The sequence below is a fragment of the Carassius gibelio genome, chromosome B3 (genome assembly GCF_023724105.1).
Source record: "Carassius gibelio isolate Cgi1373 ecotype wild population from Czech Republic chromosome B3, carGib1.2-hapl.c, whole genome shotgun sequence".
Taxonomy (NCBI): Eukaryota; Metazoa; Chordata; class Actinopteri; order Cypriniformes; family Cyprinidae; genus Carassius; species Carassius gibelio.
The window spans coordinates 38,619,194-38,638,791 of NC_068398.1; the positions used below are offsets into that span (position 1 = coordinate 38,619,194).

Below are 19,598 nucleotides of genomic sequence, written 5' to 3' on the forward strand. Positions count from 1 at the left end.
GCCATATGTATAATAAAAGTAAAGGTAAGTGATAGGACGTTTTATTTTTGGATAAACATTTTACTAATAAATACAATCTCTCTTAAAATACCTTATTGGGTTATGATATTTAAAACAGTTTGGTTTGATCTAGCGCAGAACTAAAACTTTAATGAAATATTTCCCCCAATTATAAAATACATTTATCATTATCTAGATCCACACTGGAGAGCTGCTTTATAACAGGAAATCAAGTTATAATTCTAGCGACACTGACTCTGTATTTTCATGCTTAATATTGAAAAGCTATCTATTGCATAAGGACTGTTATGTAAATAAAGGTGACTGGACTTTTCTTTACTGGAGTGCCTGGAGAACCTCAGAGTTCGTGCAAACATCCACATCGCTGTAATCAAATGTGTTCTTAAGAGCTGCTTTTACATAGCGGTCAGTTTTTGTTGAGTTTATGCAGTTATTGAGAGGAAGGCGTACATATTCATCCAAGGTTCGGATCGGCTCGGTTTGCTCAAACTGAAGTGCTATCTTCTTTTGAATTGAATCAGGTATTTCATAAGTGTATTACAATCTTGCGCTACAGCGCCACACTGGTCAAACTGCATTATTGGAGGCTTTCACATTAGGCAGATACGAGATCAAACCACTAACATTACTCAAAAACATTTGCCGACAATTTTTTTTTTCTTGTTGACGTTGTCGATAATGTCGACTAATTGTTTCAGCCCTAGTGTAACGTTATATATATATATATATACTCAAGTCAATACGTTACAGAGAGTCGTGCGCTTTCACACTGCAAAAAATGAAATCTTGCCAAGTCAAAAAATCTTAAAATAAAACTAGAATTCTTGTTTTTTTTCTTCTAAGATAAATTAACTAGCCTAGAACTAAAAGCCAAAGATTATTTTGCTTGATTTGAGAAAATCTAACTTCAATTTTCTTACTTAGAAAAAAATGCCAATTCTAGGGATTTATTTTTATGAATTAAGTATCTTTTTAAAGTACATGGTATATTTTGACAGTCTATCCTAGAATCAAGCCATACTTTCTTATTTTAAGAGCACAACATTTCTTATTTTTAGATAAATTCCTTATTGAGGAATTTATATAGCGCTTTCATATGTACTACAGTACACCCAAAGCGCTTTACAATCATATCAGGGGATCGCTCCTCAACCACCACCAGTGTGCAGCATTCACTTAGATGATGCGAAGCCAGTGCGCTCACCACACACACACACACACACACACACACACACGAGAGAGGAGAAAGAGTAATAGAACCAATTCAGTGAATTAAAGATTTAGTTTGAACAAAATGATAAACAAGAAGTTGCAAATCAGAGAAACATACCATTTTATTTGGTGCGGACAACTGTCAATTTATAGACAACATCTTGTACACCAAACAGCATCCAGTAACTTCGTTTTAAAAAATTAGTTCACCCCAAAATGAAAATTTCCTGAATTTACTCACCCCAATGACATCCAAGATGTTCATGTCTTTCTTTCTTCAGTGGAAAATAAATTAAGTTTGAGGAAAACGTTTTAGGATTTTCTCTACACAATAGATTTTAATGGTAACCAAAATGTTGAAGTCCACATCAATGCAGTTTTCAAAGGACTTTAAAGTGCTCCAAATGTCTTTCCTCAATCCCAGGAGATTTAAGAAAATGAGCGATGGATTGATTCTGCATTGATTTGAACTTCAAAATTTTGGTTGCAATTCAAGTTCATTGTGTGGAGAATAATCCTAAAACGTTTTCCTCAAAATTAATTGATTTTCCACTGAAGACAGAAACGATCGATGGCATTTGGGTGAGTAAAGGTTTAGGAAATTCTCATTTTCAGGGTGAACTAATCCTTTAACAATAACCAAGTACACACAAGGTACTGGACATATATTTTTTTTAGCAAAATGTCTTATCTTTTAGATCAGTACAGTCAGGTAAAGAAAAAAAAAAGAAACCAAGGAGAGAGGAAACTGACTGTGCTTTCCCTTTACTTTTATTTGTTTTCCATTAAATTAGCAGTTAGTGGTTCACTTGTAAATCTCACACACATCTCCGAGATAATACTTCAGAGGAATGTAAGTACGGTTCTTAAAACTGAGTGCGTAATATGATGTATAATCTACAATTTTATCTGAATCCACTATCTCAGTGGCTTGAGCAAGGTTTGGGACCTCAATTTCGTAAGAAGCAAACTCACGACTGAAACCCACTGTATTATAAACTTGACATTCAAAGCAATACAAGGAATAATTTACAATGTACATGTCCTTTATGAGCCCAAATACAGGAACGCCTTCATTAACATTGATTACAATCACTGATTTCTGGTGCACATACCGGTTGCCACTTAGCTCAAGCCATTTTGCAGACACCACATGATGCACGTTTTCTACACCCAAAAAAGCTCTCATTTTATCCTGCACATACTTCATATTTTCCACTTCAGATACAGGACCCAATAGAATGTCTTTTGAAAAAATTGGGTGATTCTCACGACTGACATTTTGACAACTCTCAAACATCTGATTGTGTTTAACCAAGGACTTGCAAACATTCTTAAAATTTAACTTGGAAGACCACTGTTTGAAAAAACAGTGTTTTGATTCAAATCGCATACACATGTGTCTGACCATTGGACCTAAATCTTTAATCTGTTCAGGAATATGTATCAAATAATGTTGCTTTGGTGTTATATTGTTCTCAGGAAATAACCGTTTAACATTGCTCAAATGTTGCTTAATAAGCAACTTAAGCTTTTCTGCAGTGGTCAACGCAATAACTGGTGCAAATAAGATCTGAACAATCTCTATTAACTCAATAATCACTTGAAAGTACTCGTTTCTTTCACAGCTGTCCAACACGAATGGCAGAATCTTCAATAAGACAAGCATTTGCCCAGCTGATTGCTTTAGTCTGTTTTCATTCGATGATAATGTTGTGACAGTAATAGGGCAAGGTTTATCTCGGACATCAGTGGAGTATGGGTATCCTAGAATAGCACTGTTAAATGTGTCCAGTTCCAGCTGCCCTGATAGCACAAGATGTTTAAGTACAGTTTTAACTTCCAGTGGTGCCACACCTTCTAATATCACATGCATAATATCCTGAGGTGTTTGCCTGATGAGATCAAAGGCTGGGAAATCAATTAGTTTGCTTTTCCTATTAATTCCATAAGTGGTTTTCAAACTGCTTCTCAGAAAGTCTGTGGCTGCCCTCTCAATTTCATTACACTGTCTGACATGTCTATCTAAAGACCTTTTGACAAAGTTTTCTGCATCAAAGTGAACTTGCATATCCTCAAAACTACACTCACAGTGTCGGCATTTTCGGAATGCAAATCCAACTCCCTCTTTAAAGCCCGTTAGCTCATGCTGAGCTAGGGTATCGCCACAGAAAGAAACTACTGCACCATACAGTGTTCGCTCCCCGTGGGCAGTTTTGATGTTCACTCCATTATACAACAAATTCAAATCCTCTTGTATTCTCTGCAAAATCACATCTACACCACACTGAGAGATATCACTTGATTTTGCAATGGCAAGTAGACGGATGGCAGCTAACTTAGACCTGTGTTTAGGATTTATATTGCCCAAAGTGTAGTACACCATTAACAGTTTGTTTTTTGAGGCATACGACCCCAGAGGATTGCACAGTTCTATCTCATCAGTATACAGGATAAGCTGCAGAGCATTGGGTCTCACAGAGAACAGTGGATGGGACTTCAAAATATCCCCATCAATAATGTCATTGACAAATCCATCCAAATCCATTTGGTTTGGTCCATTGTCAAACATTGCTACAATCATTGGATGTGAAAGTAGTTGTTCCAAACTTCGCACCAAAGGAATATAGTAAAAGCATATTTTTCTTATTGTTAGAGCTTGTGAGGCTCCTCTTCTCCTAAAGGATGCAGTCTGGGAAATTTCAATTTCTTCGGCTTCAACTACCTTGAACTGCTTTTTTATATTTGAATCTTGCATATATGTGGTGGAAACTGTTTCAAAGGGTCTTCAAAATTATTAAAAATGTCCAGAACTTCACTCATCAATTGATCAGTGACTCCAGATTGTCTGTGAATAACATCTGTAATTTGGCTCCGAAGGCAGTCCAACAGTGAGGCTTGATACTGCTGCACCCCGGAAATGATGTCACTGACAGCTCGCTGAGAAAAAAAATGTAAGAACTCATGTTTATTTCTGTAATTTCACAATTCACTGTCCAGTGTCCTACCTGGGAAAGGCAGTGTTTCACTCTTGAAGTCAGTACAAATGCAGAAGCATGCTTTCTCAGTTTATCAACTTCAGGCTCATCACTTTCTTCATGCTGGAAATGAAAAACATTTAAAAGACTTTTTAATTTAATTTAATATGCATTTATAAATAACCTAAAATAATGCAATATAAAGTGCAACAGTGCCCATTAAATTTTTTCTCCATCAATCATCAAGCCAGGAGGAGATTATTAAACAGAGACAGCATTAAACTCCAATGACAATTAAGTTAAATTAGATATGCTTGTATTTTTGTGATTCCTGGATTCTTTGAATATGCAGAACAGAGGGTTGCAAGTATGGTGTCAAAAAGCCATCCCCTTGTTCCCTCGAGATTTTCTTATGAGCTTTTCAATAAGAGAAAAATAAGCCTGTGGTAAACATGACTTGAGAACCTTGACGTTTTTTTTTTTACATGTACCCACATTTTATATATATATATATATATATATATATATATATATATATATATATATATATATATATATATAAAAAAATAAAGTGGTCATGTTGATACGTTTTAAAAAAAATAACTTGATCGTAAAGTTTGGGATGTGAGTGTGCGCGGTTTATGCTGTAGAACAAAAAGTCAAATTATCAACAAGTTATGTTTATCAACAGGCTTTAATTTACTCATAAATTGAGAAACCAGTTTTCAAATGCTTGCCATTATCTTGTAAATGAACATCAATAACTGAAACAAAGTTTTTTGATTTCAATAGAAAAAAAGTGACGTATAAACATACCTTAAGATATATGTAACTAACGTAAATAACAACAAAAAACAAAGCAATGTGTCCGTTAATATGGGAAAAAAAATTATTTTTCTCCCAGGACCAAAACAGTTGTACTATATTAGGCTTCTGTCCAATTGCTGGCTATGTGTGTGCATATGATGATTAGGGGTGGGCGATAGGGCAAAAATATAATATCACTTTTTTTTTTCCTCGATAAAAGTATAGATTCATGATTTTATCACGATTCTTTTTCACGTTGGTTTTACTTTTTTTTTTCAAGTGACTGAGCATTACAGCTAAACTAATGTCCCTATTTTAAAAACAAAGCCTTACAATGCAACAAATATATATGGCAGACATTTAGGCCAAAGTGGTGAAGATAAAAAAAAAAAAAAAAAACCTTTACAATACACTAGGGATGGGTATCGTTAAGGTTTTAACGGTATTACTACTCTTACCGATACTGCTTAACGGTCCGGTACTTTAACGGTAATCTTATCGGTACTTTGTGTTGTGTGTGTGTTTTTTTAAGAACAAGTTGAGAACAGAATTAACATTTCTTTATTTGTTTTATGTAAAATTAATAATGGGCTTGTCTTGGACCAGAGGTGTTAGGAGTTGGTTCATATTTGTTGCAGCTTAAAATAAAAAATAATAATAATAATATTTTTATTATATATATATATATATATATATATATAAATAAATAATGAAAAGGTTGCAAAATGTGGCAATTGGCCATTTTGTAAACTAACTTGAGGTGCTGTGCATTTAAGTTAAGTGCATTTTTCCCTATTTGGAATTTTAAAATCAAGTAGAAGATATGTTGATTTCATTCTCATTTTCCCCAAAAGAAATCAACAGAATTTCTACGTAAGGTTAGCAAACCACTGAGATTTTACATTTATTTTAAATGACGTGAAGAACAGGATTCAACATGATTTTAGCATACATACCTGACGTAGATGGGGCAACAACCAGAGATGAGCTAGCTAGGCAGTCGATACAAATAATGCACTTTTGAAAGATGCTTTGACAGATTGCTTGTGTTTCCGCCCTTACATGCAAATATTGTTTTGCACTTATGACAACGAGGGTTGTTAGCATTAACTCTAGTGAAGTATAACCACACTTTGGAATGTTTTGCTCTCTCCGCCATCGTCACTCTTTGTATTAAGCGGGAGTTTTCGTACTGTTAGGCGTGTACCGCGCTCGTTCTTGTGTGTGTGTGTGTGACTGTGACGAGAAGGAGGTCTCTGCAGAACAAAAAGAGGCTTTTCCCAATTTTTGGGCGTCTTCAAACTGAAATAGGTGTTTTCCCATCTCTTTCTCTGATTTGCTCAAACTGAGTGGGCGATTCCCAAATGCATTTTCCCATCAACCCAAGTAACGTTATAGAAAGTGATGCGGAAATTAAGCACAAGCGCCGTCTGCTACTGAGAGATCGCCTAAATATGAATGTAAGTGTATTGTTGCCAATTTGTTTTTGATTAATTTGTGTTACTTTTCTAGCTTGAAGTTATTAAAAGCTCCAAACAATTTACTTTTAGTCACAATCTAGGATCATGCGTTATTAGCCTGCATGTTCTATTCTCACTGATATAGGCCTATCTGTGTTGCTTTAGCCGTGAAACCTTGGTTTACCTCTCCAGTGTAGATAATGATAGCTTGCTTAACTTTCCTGTCACACATTTTTAGTCAATTCAATTAGATAATTAAGTAAATTACAATTGTTAATCGAGTTTAACCAGGTAGTTACCTTGTCAGTTTAGAATGATAATTGTTTTAGTAAAATGTTGTGGAAAAATGTGTCTTAAATAGAAATGTGTGGATATTTTATCTTTGTGCTATTTCAGCACATAACAGTTCAGCGGAGAGGTAAAGATCCTCAACCACAGCGCTGCCATGAAGATGCTAATTTATTCACATGCCCTTTCTGCTCATCTGACACATACAAGCCATGCCAGTATCATCAAATAATGACCCATATAGCTGGACATAAACTGAGATCTGTTGAACATGGAGGTAAGTGTGTAAGCACCGCTACAAAAATGTCTATAAAAGATGTATCTAAACGTGTAAAAGGTTTAAAACGTGTATTAACAATTATTTTTTTAACCTCCATTTTAGATTATGTTATATACAGCTGTGGCCTTGGCTGTGGTCAAAAGGCCAAACATTTTCACTGCTGTCAGTGTCCACAGACCTACATAAATAAAGGTGCCTTAAAAGAGCATCTTTGCAAAAAACACCCCATATCAGCTTTTACTGCTGCTCTACAACCAGTCGCTCGTCCAGCACAAGAAACGTCTTCACAGCAACCAGTCGCTCGTCCAGCACAAGAAACGTCTTCACAGCAACCAGTCGCTCGTCCAGCACAAGAAACGTCTTCACAGCAACCAGTCGCTCGTCCAGCACAAGAAACGTCTTCACAGCAACCAGTCGCTCGTCCAGCACAAGAAACGTCTTCACAGCAACCAGTCGCTCGTCCAGCACAAGAAACGTCTTCACAGCAACCAGTCGCTCGTCCAGCACAAGAAACGTCTTCACAGCAACCAGTCGCTCGTCCAGCACAAGAAACGTCTTCACAGCAACCAGTCGCTCGTCCAGCACAAGAAACGTCTTCACAGCAACCAGTCGCTCGTCCAGCACAAGAAACGTCTTCACAGCAACCAGTCGCTCGTCCAGCACAAGAAACGTCTTCACAGCAACCAGTCGCTCGTCCAGCACAAGAAATTTCTTCACAGCAACCAGTCGCTCGTCCAGCACAAGAAACGTCTTCACAGCAACCAGTCGCTCGTCCAGCACAAGAAACGTCTTCACAGAAACCAGTCGCTCGTCCAGCACAAGAAACGTCTTCACAGCAACCAGTCGCTCGTCCAGCACAAGAAACGTCTTCACAGCAACCAGTCGCTCGTCCAGCACAAGAAACGTCTTCACAGCAACCAGTCGCTCGTCCAGCACAAGAAACGTCTTCACAGCAACCAGTCGCTCGTCCAGCACAATAAACGTCTTCACAGCAACCAGTCGCTCGTCCAGCACAAGAAACGTCTTCACAGCAACCAGTCGCTCGTCCAGCACAAGAAACGTCTTCACAGCAACCAGTCGCTCGTCCAGCACAAGAAACGTCTTCACAGCAACCAGTCGCTCGTCCAGCACAAGAAACGTCTTCACAGCAACCAGTCGCTCGTCCAGCACAAGAAACGTCTTCACAGCAACCAGTCGCTCGTCCAGCACAAGAAACGTCTTCACAGCAACCAGTCGCTCGTCCAGCACAAGAAACGTCTTCACAGCAACCAGTCGCTCGTCCAGCACAAGAAACATCTTCACAGCAACCAGTCGCTCGTCCAGCACAAGAAACATCTTCACAGCAACCAGTCGCTCGTCCAGTAGAATCAGCGGCTCCACTAGTGATTAAGAGAAAGAAAATCACTGTGAGTTGCCCTCACTGTGGTGTAAGTCTGAATTCAAAAAATTTAAAAAAAACACATTGAGCGTAAACATGAAGCCATAAATCCCATAACTTCAACTTGTCATCTACCAGCACAGTGTGTTGATAAAAAGAATGGGATATATGTAGTGGCTAAAACGTTTCGTGGGCCCTGTATCCCCATTCATGTGGCAAAAAAAATTTGGGGCTCATCACAGAAGGTTATGTGTGAAATGGATGTCTGCAACACATGTGCTGAAATGGCACAAAGGAGTGACCTTTTGGTAACACCGTGTGTTCATCTAAGGTCAGTAGACTACTCCAGTGCCATTGCGCCTAATGAAGATTTATCAGAAGATGTGTTAACTGAGATGGTTGAGCAAAAATGGTTTGGTGACACAAGGAAAAACCAATGCCTTAAACAGCAAGATCAGGCTAAAAGTAAAGGTGCCACATTTGCTAGCCTTGTTACTATTGGAGGCCCTGACTACAAGTATTACATATCTGTATATGAGCCAAAGGTTTCACATTACAGTAGATTGGCCAGAGTCTTGGTTAATTACAATTCCAAGACAAACACTTGGCATTGTCCTTGTCTCAAAGGTAGAAAATCATGCCTGCATAAGAGTATTGGAAAATGGTGTCTCTTTCAAATGAAGCGGCAGCTCTTCACAACGCTGCCACAAGCTGAGGCAGTGAGAGAACCATCACAACATGAGGATGTCATGATGTCTGGCCAACAGTGGGAATATCCTCCAAAGGGTGAAGGCCTGAAGCAGATGGTACAATATATTTACCATAATAAAAAGCTTCCTGAGACACTATCAGATGTTTTTACAGAAGATGTAAAGGAGGAAGATATTCCTAAACATCTTATTCCTGAGGAGGAGTTCTGCTCTCAGTGCCCTGGACCTGTTCACCTCAGTGATCCTATCCTCATCACCAGAAATGCTAAAGTTGCAATGCTCACTGGTGTAGTGACTGGTAGGCATTGTTGGGTTTTTTTTTTCAGTTGTTACATATATATGTGAATATTCATTAAGACCTTGGTTCTTGTTACTATGCAGTAATTTTTTTTTAAATTTAGTTTGCATTTGCTACAGTATTTGGGGCAGTGTAGGTTTAAGTATGAAGTACATTATAATTGCCATGTGATCATTTTACATGTCCTATTAATGTCCTTTTTTTTTTTTACCTCATCAGGAATATCCACATATTGCAAGAAATGCAGTAATTGTGGTCTGTTTTACCGATACCAGGACTGGATGCATGGGCTTCACAATTTTAATGATCAACTGCTGCTAACCGTCTTTCTGTGCATTTTCATAAGGAATTCTGTGCAGGTTTTGTTTCTTAAATTAGTAATTTGTTAAATGGAAAAGACATAAGTCTTAAGACTTTATCCTGAACTAACACTGATACATGTTCTTATGTTTATTCCCACTAAGGCTCATGTGTCAGTTGGAAGAGTGCGTTCCATTTTGCAAAAGACATCACATGTGCCTTACCCAAAGGACTCAGAGTTTTTTCATGCATATTTACATTTTGAGGCACTGACCCACCATGATTATAACTTTTCATGTCTAAAATGTGGTCATCATCCTCCAGTTGTTGTGATGGATTTACACAGAAAGGGAGTGTTCAGCATGCCAGGTAAAAAAGTCACACGTTTATTTATTTATTTCATTTTCTAGTTTAAAGCTAAATTGTATAAAATGTAATTTATTTTCTTTATCCAGTCAGTGACATAAGTGAACCACATGAAACCTACAATGGTGAGGTGAATTCAGAGGACTTCTGGGAGACTCTTTCAATGGAGAGGATTGCAGCTGGCTTGTTGAAAAGTAAGTTTATTACTACATCTTTTTTAATTAAATATTATGAACAAGAATTTAAACTACTTTAGTCTCTTATGAATACGTTTGAGTTCTTCACATCATGCAGATACGCTGTGTGCAGCTGGATGAATGAGGCAAAATATATCTGTTGCCATTATTTAGAATAGGGTAAAGAGTTTATTGCAAATGACCATGAACTATTTTTCTAAAAAAACCTTCCAAGCAAAAGTCCTATTTCATGAGTTTGAATTGCTTCTTTGTTTCCTCTATGATCTTAGTTGGGGACAGAAATCCTTACAATATAAAACCCAATTTTGAATACTGGGCCCCCTGGATCGGCAGATACACACGCAAGGCACCAATTGTGTTAAACACAGAGTGGCAAAAAGTGCAGAGCACAAGTGCACAAGACCTCATCACTGAAATGGACATAACCGAGGAAAGACTAAGTGATGAATTAATGAAGCTAAAGGTATTTTACACCTTAAACAAATCAACTTACATTTAGCAATTAAAAAATGATGGCAAGAAGATAAACAAAAAAAATTCATTATCATACAGGTCTAAATTAGTTGTTACCTTCAAGTCATGCCTAGCACTGATATACAAATAACTAGTTTTACAGTGGCAATGATAATTGTAATGCTAGTATCAAATATATTTGTGCTCCAACAACAGGTTGCTGACATTCGAAAACTTTGCAAGGCCTGTGGAGTTGCTACTCAAGGATCAAAGACTGATCTTCTATCCAGACTGAGAGGACAGATGCAAACCAGAACTGCATATGACAAAATATTTCAGAAAGTTTGGGGAGCATCAGGTATTTGTTGTGCTCAGAGTTAAAAAAACACATATTCTGAAAGCTATTAAGTTCCATTCCATTTACTAAATAAACTATTCTTTTCAGGTGGATGGGCAGTCATTTTATGCCCTTGTGGTGTGGTTTACAGTGTGAAATGTCTCATCCGTGCTGAAAGTCCTAGAGACTTTTCTGACATGTTGTTCTCTTGGAAACACATGCCAAACATCTGTATTTATGATTTTGCCAGAGGACTGGCCACCCATTCCAATGTCCGGAGACCAGAGGCAATGCCATTTGCACCATTTGACGGGCGGCTTGCAGAGGATACAGAAGACAATCTGAGGGCTGCACTGAGTGGAACCCTTACTGTTAGCCTACCTTGGCTGAATGAAAAGAAGTTGGATGAAGATGTCAGTTGCCATCCAGTGACTGGATCCTCAGATCACTATGCCCTATATGACAAATTCCACAAGTCTAATTCTAAGGATGTGCGAGACTCACTCAGAAAGATCCAGCTTGTTCCAGAGTTGGCTGGTAGTGTTAACACACAAGCCGCAGAACAGCTTTTTTCTGGAATGCGGAAGAATAACTACTTCCTGAATATGATGTCTCCCACCACTCACATGTTTTTTGTCAGAAATATTTTGCACATTCAGAATGAGGAGAAAAACAAATCAATGCTGAAAAAAATCCAAAAGTGCCACTCAAAAACTACTGTGAATCTCCAAAAAGATTCGCTTGGACGTCTGGTTGTAGGCAAGTTCAATATATGTATACTTTGAATCGTTAATTTTATATGGCTATGCAAAGTTGAAATATGTCTATTTGTCTTTGTGTCTTTAGATAAGGAGAACAGGGGTCCTGAAAGAACCAGACTACACCTGATTAAACCTACTAAAGCTTGCTGGAGCAAGCCACTGAATCGATCACAGCGTAAACTGGTAATCTAACTGCACTCCTCCATTATGATTCAATTTGACATTTTTATTTAAACTTACACTTATGCGTTTATCAGACACTCTTATCCTAAGCAACTTACATTACATTTACATTTATTCATTTAGCAGACGCTTTTATCCAAAGCGACTTACAGATGAAGACGTTGGAAGCAATCAAAAAAAAAAAAAAAAGCAATGATATATAAGTGCTATAACAAGTCTCAGTTAGGTTAACACAGTACATGTAGCATGGGATTTTAAAGCATGGGATTTCACATAAAGATGGAAGAGATGTGTTTTAAGCCGATTCTTGAAGATGGCTAAGGACTCACAGTAGGTAATACAGTATGTCAAAGATCCAGCGATATTCATTGTGTGCAATGCCAGGTCTATTAGACAGTTTTAGATTTAGATAGATTTGCAATAGGAATGTGTTACTTTTCAATAATTTAACATTTCTAATCTCATGACAGGTGGCTCAAGCTCTTTCAGTAAGTAAGGATGATGAAGTGGCATATGTGGGCTCTACAGTAATAAAACAGAAAGACTTTACAACTCTGACAGAACTTTCTGAGGTTGAAGGAAGTGTAAGAAAAGCTGGCATTAAAGATATTAAACAATAAACCATATTGAAACCATGAAAGTCCTATTTAAAGTAGAATTGATATCCACCCCCCTCACAGGTGCTGAATTCCTGCTTTTGTGTTCTGCAACGGATTGCCCTCTCACAGGTTTAACCTCAAAGTCTAAAAAGCAGAAATAAAGGCATTTAGATAAAATACTCAAAACAAACATTTTCGCTTTTTGTTTCCAGAATGTGGACATCTATCCAGTTAACAGCCATGTCATTGTGACCTGGTTACCTCCTATTTGTGCACATCCACTGGACAGCTTACCTGTATGTATGATTTAAGTTTTAAGCAGGTCTGGAATGTCTTCAATATGTTGCATACATTTAAGTCATTTTTGTGTAAAATATTTTCACTATACATATAGCCTGAAATTAGCAGCAAGGATGCTGTGGTCTTTCCATCTTATGTGCCAGGACACTGGATGCTGTGTGTGAGTCTGCTTAGATGTTGCATTACTTTAACCAACCATTTGTTGTACAAAGTGGAAAAAGCTATATTTTGCATGTTATTCCTTGTTATTATGCATTCTCTAACAACTTAACACATGGTAAAATTTTTCAGATCATGAAGCCAAAATTGAGTGAATTGTATTTTCTCAATTCGCTGAGAAGCCCAGGTTTTGGTGATGGCACTTACATTGCCATATACAGGTTTTGCCTAGAGTGCTAAAAAATTATGTTCTATGGTTCAGCCTGGTTCTACATTCAGTTCTGTTCTTTTTTTTTCTGTCCTGTTCTTTTTTTCCCCTATTTCTATTGACTTTGTTCTCATCCTATATAATTTACGAAATGCACTTTATTTTACTAAATTTTATATTTACCAAAATGTTGTGCATATTTGCAATGAGAAGAAAGCCGTGGAAAAAGTAAAGGTTGGACAGTTCCCGTTAAACCTGCCTTTACTTCTATTTCTGTTTAAAAAAAAATTCTCCCTATCAAATTTAGTTTTGCGGGGTAGTTCTTTAAAACCCTGTTTACTGTTTAGCTGCATGTAGGAAAAATCTTAACTTTTTTTTTTTTCAAATGTGTTTTGACAGAGAAATTGCTCTCAGCCTCTGTCCTGGGCCATGGACTGAGTTCTTCTCGGAGGACCTTGAGGTATGTTGTATTTTGCATTAAAGGTAATATAGTGTATAGTGTCTTTAGTGATAAAGGCTTTAGAATAAAGAAATTATTTCAGATTGTTTTGTGGTTACAAATCCTTAATTTATACATTGTATTGTACACACATTTATACCTATGTCTAGGATGTTCCTCGACAAGAGTTGTCTTGTAGCTGTGGAGTCTTCACACTAATGGTAGGAGTAATAGTTATTTTGGTTCTGCAGATGTCATGTAAGAATTTAGCCCACATGTGCAGTAATTAATACGTCATTCATGTTACAGTATGCTCTCTATATTACCCTGGGTGGAACGTTTGACTTCTCAGAGGTGGGTTTACCAACCATATTAAAATATATTCTGTAAGTTTGCAATTTATTTGTTTTGATAAACTTGTTTTTTTTTTCCAAACTATAGTCAGACATGCCAAGTATTAGAAGATGGTGGTCTGCCCTTTTGCTGGAGCTGTTCCCACCAAGGTATGCATTTTCCCCCTGGTATTTATCCCTTTGGATGGCGAAATGTATTTACAATTGGTGATATTTTAAATTGGTCTTACCTGCATGCAGTCAATCTTGATATTGTTCGCTATTTGTCTTGATATTTAATAATGTATTTTTATGTCACAAATTCATCAAGATCATTCACAAAAAGCCAGCAAAGAAAAAAGAGACGAATCGGGGCTGACAAGAGACAAGACACTGGTATTGTTTACTTTGTTTGAGGGGCTCCATTATTGATTACAAATGTTTTTTATTTGTTTGTTTTCCCCAAATTATTGCTGTTCTATTGTCTCTTCCTTGTAGTTGCAACCAGTGACACACCACTGAACATACAGCAGGCATGTATTTGCCATTTTATTCGATCTCTAAACTGCAGTTGGATTATTATGACCACAACTTTTGTTCCTCCACAGCTTCCTCTGGTAGTTCTTCGAGCAATCTTGCTGGAAGTTGTTGTTCATGATGGTGATGTTGCAATCCGCACCCTTGCCCTTACATGCAGTTGCTTCAACAACATTGTGTGCATGGAAAGTTTCCGGCGAGAGGCTCACTTTCAGTGGTTGGACAGTAGGTTTTGTCTTATTACCCTTCCCATTTTTCTTGATATCATTGTTAGGTAAATGGAAGCTCTGTTTCTTTCTTTCACAATTGACATGTAACAGTGGCCAGTACATTGTTGAACTTTAAAGGCAGTTGCCTGTGAATGAGATCAGCTGAATTTTTTTTTAATATACATTTAACAGGTGTGGTGAACTGGAAGGCATTTAGTGAGAACTTCAGATCCCTGTACAGGATTCCTTACTCAATATCCAGATGCCTTCAGTGTGACAGCTTGTACAAGCATTATGGAGCAGGCTACAGAGGGAGAGGACAAAGAGGCGTGTTGCAGGGGTTTTACTCCTCTGATGACTTCGAGGGATATTGTGGAAGCGACTGTTTTTATCAGGCTGGAGCATAGGCTGGAGAAAACATCTAATGTTTCAGTTTAGATTCAAATTTTTTCTTTTGTTATCACTTGCCTTTTAGAAAATATTTTTCTTAAAATACGAATTAGTTTAGTTTTGTAGCTATGCAATCAATAAAGTGATACTAACAGGTTTTTATTTCTTGAATATTAATTTATATACTTTTTAGTTTGTTTTTATTACACTCAACTAAGAATATTGCATTTAAAATAATTATTTGTTTTAAGTGTTATAAGTTTGTGGCTATGTGGTCAATAAAATTATCCTACTGTTTAAAGTTTTTGGAGTCATCATTTCAGGTCAACATTTTCTTTATAATCAATTTCACAAGGTCAGCTAAATATCAGTAATGCATATAAAGCTTATTCTGTAAAAATATGGCAAGTTCAAATGCAAATGCAATCATTTGCTTCTATATTTGTATATGTTGAGGGAAAAAATTATATATAATAATACTAATATATAATAATATATGATAATATTAATATATAATAATAATAATAACAGAGTTAATTATAAATAACTTGAGTAAAGACCAAATGTAAAATGCTGTCTAAATTGTTCCGCAGGAAGGTATTTAAAGGTATTTTAGGCTTTAATGGTGCTCATATGTTGATAAGTGCAGTCATGTCACACTTTTATAGCTTTTATGAAAAAGGTTTACACTAAGGAAATACAATTTGACATTTGTTTGTAAATAAAATATTAAATACATCTTTTGCTCTCTTTAAATATTTTTAAGTGCAACAATATACTGTTAAAACATGATGGACCAAAAATGGTTATAAATAATTAAAGATAATAGTTTTCTTTGAATAGACTATGCTGAATGATATTTATTTATTTGTAATTTTGTCAAAGTAAATGGTTTAAAGCCTTTTACGTTTTATTTGTCTGACTAAAGAACAATAATACTGAAACGTAGTTCCCTTTCAGCGGTTACTCATTTGAGGTTTGACTTGGTTTAAAATTATCTCACACATTTCCTTTAAGCTAAGTATTCGTAAATTAAATGTTGTATCATTGAGTAAAATGTTTCAATGCGTCTGCACTTAGGCACTTAAGAAAAAATGACATGCAGCATTCGTTTTTGTTTCTTTATTTTTACATAAATCATTGATCGGAAAAACGCGAAAGAAAAAAATAATGATGTGTGGCTTTCAGGGCTTCCGTACTTTTTTGATTGGATTGTTAAAAACGCCTAATTCTTGTATGAAAACACCCCTAAAAGGGGAAACGCCCCCTTTTTGTTCCGCAGAGACCTATACTTGACTGTGACAGACAGCCTCCGCGGCGCGCATGCGAGTTCTTGCAGATCTCACAGACAAACGTCTTAATACGATCGCATCATCGCACATTAGAAATGTTTGGCGAGATTAAATGTGCACGACAACATTAAGCAAAAATACATAGTACATTATTTTTTTCCTCCAGTACCGAAAGCAGAACCGGTACCGTCAGATCTTACTGATACTACGGTCTTTCATAATTTAGCCCCGGGGCCAGTTTAATACTGGGTTTCGGTACCCATCCCTACAATACACACACACACACACACACACACACACACACACACACATATATATACATATATATATATATATATATATATATATATATATATATATATATATATATATATATATGCTAAAAAAATAAAGCACCATTTATTTCATTTGTATAAGGTGTATTGAACAGTAGCATTCATGAAAGAAATTACATGAAAAAACAAACAAAAAAGCCTACATCAACTTCAATGCTTAAATTATACATTGATTATTATTAAAGCTACTATTAAAGTTCTCGGTCAAGAGAAGCGAGTGATATTCTCTTTGTGTCATCTTAAAATTAAATGGACAGTTCATCCCAAAATGAAGATTGCCATAATTTACTCTCAAAGGGGTTTTAAACCCAAATAAGTTAGTTTCTTCTGCTGAAAATAAGTTATTTCGAAGAAAGTGGCGAGCTAAACAGTTGCTGGTCCCCAAGTGACTTCCATAGTATATATTTTTTCCTTCAATGAAAGTCATTGGGGACCATCAAATGTTTGGTTAGCCACTTTCTTTAAATTATCTTTTGTGTGTTCAGCACAAGAGATAAATGAAAACAGATTTGGAGCAACATTAGAGTACGTGAATAAGGACAGCATTTTCATTTTTGGATGAACAAACGTTATCCCTTTAAGAACAAGCGGCAGAAAGTTTACTATTAGGCAACTGTCCCTTTAAGACCTGATCGCATCTAATATACAGGCATTACACGCATTCTATTTTCTCATATGTTAGCTTTCATTTTAGACATAACCAACTGTATAACACAATAATACGTAAAAGCTAACTTTTTGACAGCCTTTGACAGACAAAAGCAAATGTTAGAACAGTGCATCAGCACGCGAATGAAATATTTAAGGTGGTGTAACCATCTCTGCGTTAAAATGTGCTGTGAATGTCACTAACGTTACGTAGCCAGAACTTCAACTGATAGTACGATACTACGATATTTTTTTTTCATAAGATCGTGGAGAAATTTTAATCGTCCGCACACCCCTATTGCTGATACACATTACCCATGAATGTCAGGTTTTGTGTGTAAAATTGTGCCAACTTACGTGCATTGCCTCTTGTTCAGGTTCAGTCAACGGTGTAGACGCAGCGCCATCAACAGAGCTGGCGGAATCGGCTATGTCTGGTGCTTGGCCACCGGTAAAGTTAAAATTGTCCTCGTCGTTGGTATTTCCTGGTATGCTTGACACATGTTCATTTGGCAGAAATTCTGGCTGAAGTGGGATACCGAAATTCTCGAAAAGTCTCTCTTCCACTTGGATTCCAATATCTGCAGATGCACACGCACGGCAATTGTTCCCTTTAGCTTGAGCGGAATTTTGGCTTCCACTTGACCTCGATTTGTGACTGATAAAATGCGAAGAATGCCTCCGTTTGACATGATAGTAAAATGAGTTGTAGACTCGATATTCCTGAGCGCAACCATCAATCCCACAGATCACGTGGAAATCCGGGCTGGAACTATGCACGGTGTTTATGTGACTCAGCAGAGCTCTTAACGACAATGCCACAAAGAGGCAGCAAATAACACAACGCCAAATCATTTTAAGTGGATAAATCTGAACATTTAGTTTAATAAATCATATTTTACTCAATGCCCATATGTTCCTGTCCCGCCGAAAGCAATCAGGAGAAATGAAGCGATTCAAACTTTTAAACCAATCAAGGCAGCGGAATATTCCATTGGATATAAAATAGGTGAAATCATAAAGCATTATTCCTTGAGAGTTTTTAAATGTTGTACTCAGGGAATGTATATTAAGAAGAAAAAACACACAATTTAAATATGTAATATTTTGAAATGTTAAAATGATTATAATTTAACAGGTTTTATATGCCTATACTTTTAAACCCTACGGATGGAGCGAGCGTAATGGAACCGCCCTTAAATTACGTCACTGGACCGAATGACCGTTACCACTTAAACCAGTTTCGCGGTTTTCTAAATTATATACGCTTGAAGGTAAGAACATTCTTTTATTTTTTTTATTTGTTAATCAAATCATTTAGTTTTGTATGAATGTAAGAACGAAATATATACGTTCTGATACTTAGTGTGTACAAATAGTGAGTTTGAAATATAACATTGTAGTCTTGGTAAATAGAAAAGGAACACTGGTTAAATAACGTTACATTAATTTGCTTCTCTTTCATATTTGATGTCATAACCAAGTAAAGTAAACGTTAAAGGTAGCAAATAGTCGTTTGAACTTTTTAATTTTCATTCAGGTGACATTTATGGAGCAGCTTGATTCAGTGACACGGTCAACTTTGCAAGGTATGTTAGGTTTTAATAATGTTGCTTCAGACTACTATGTTCGCTCAGTTCAGTGCACATGTAAGAATTATTAGGCATGTTATAGATTCTTCACTAAAAATGCTTTATAGTGTGCCAGTCACAAATATGTTCATATATTCAAACTGTCATTTTGCTATTAATTAAATAGTAACCCACTAAGCAAATGTATGTCCAAAAGACGTCCACTGAGGAGCCAGATTGAAAAAATTTTATGACGTCTTTTTTTACTTGTTCTGCACACCCGATATAGACGTTCATGGAACCTCCGTATAAGGTTAAAAAATACAGTAGTTCAAATGTGGACATATTTTCAACGTTATTTATGGTCATTTAGTCAAAGCAACAGACAGTGTGTTTGTCCAAAAATCATTAAAATAAAAGAAACGTCGCTCACACCTTTAGATAACTTAGCATCTGTAATTCACACATCTGTGAATTGTGAGAGAAACCAGATCTTAATGATAGACTTTCTGGTTTATACAGTGTTTACCACTGAGGTGCTTAAACTGCC

The 19,598-nt window shown here is 36.5% G+C and overlaps 3 protein-coding genes across 6 annotated transcripts in view; 2 read left to right on the forward strand and 1 right to left on the reverse strand.

Annotated features, from left to right (window-relative positions):
* The window catches only part of LOC127953355 (zinc finger protein 501-like), a 364,750-nt gene that overhangs the window by 253,142 nt on the left and 92,010 nt on the right, over window positions 1-19,598 (forward strand). The gene's annotated exons all lie outside the window — the stretch shown is intronic.
* The window catches only part of LOC127953374 (zinc finger protein 271-like), a 239,850-nt gene that overhangs the window by 67,315 nt on the left and 152,937 nt on the right, over window positions 1-19,598 (forward strand). The gene's annotated exons all lie outside the window — the stretch shown is intronic.
* LOC127953366 (uncharacterized) lies at window positions 1,783-18,371 on the reverse strand. The gene is made up of 2 exons (XM_052552593.1): window positions 17,835-18,371; window positions 1,783-4,334 (listed from the first exon to the last, which is right to left on the reverse strand). Exon 2 carries the CDS (start codon window positions 3,989-3,991, stop codon window positions 2,039-2,041), a length of 1,953 nt encoding a protein of 650 aa, XP_052408553.1. The 5' UTR covers window positions 3,992-4,334; window positions 17,835-18,371; the 3' UTR covers window positions 1,783-2,038.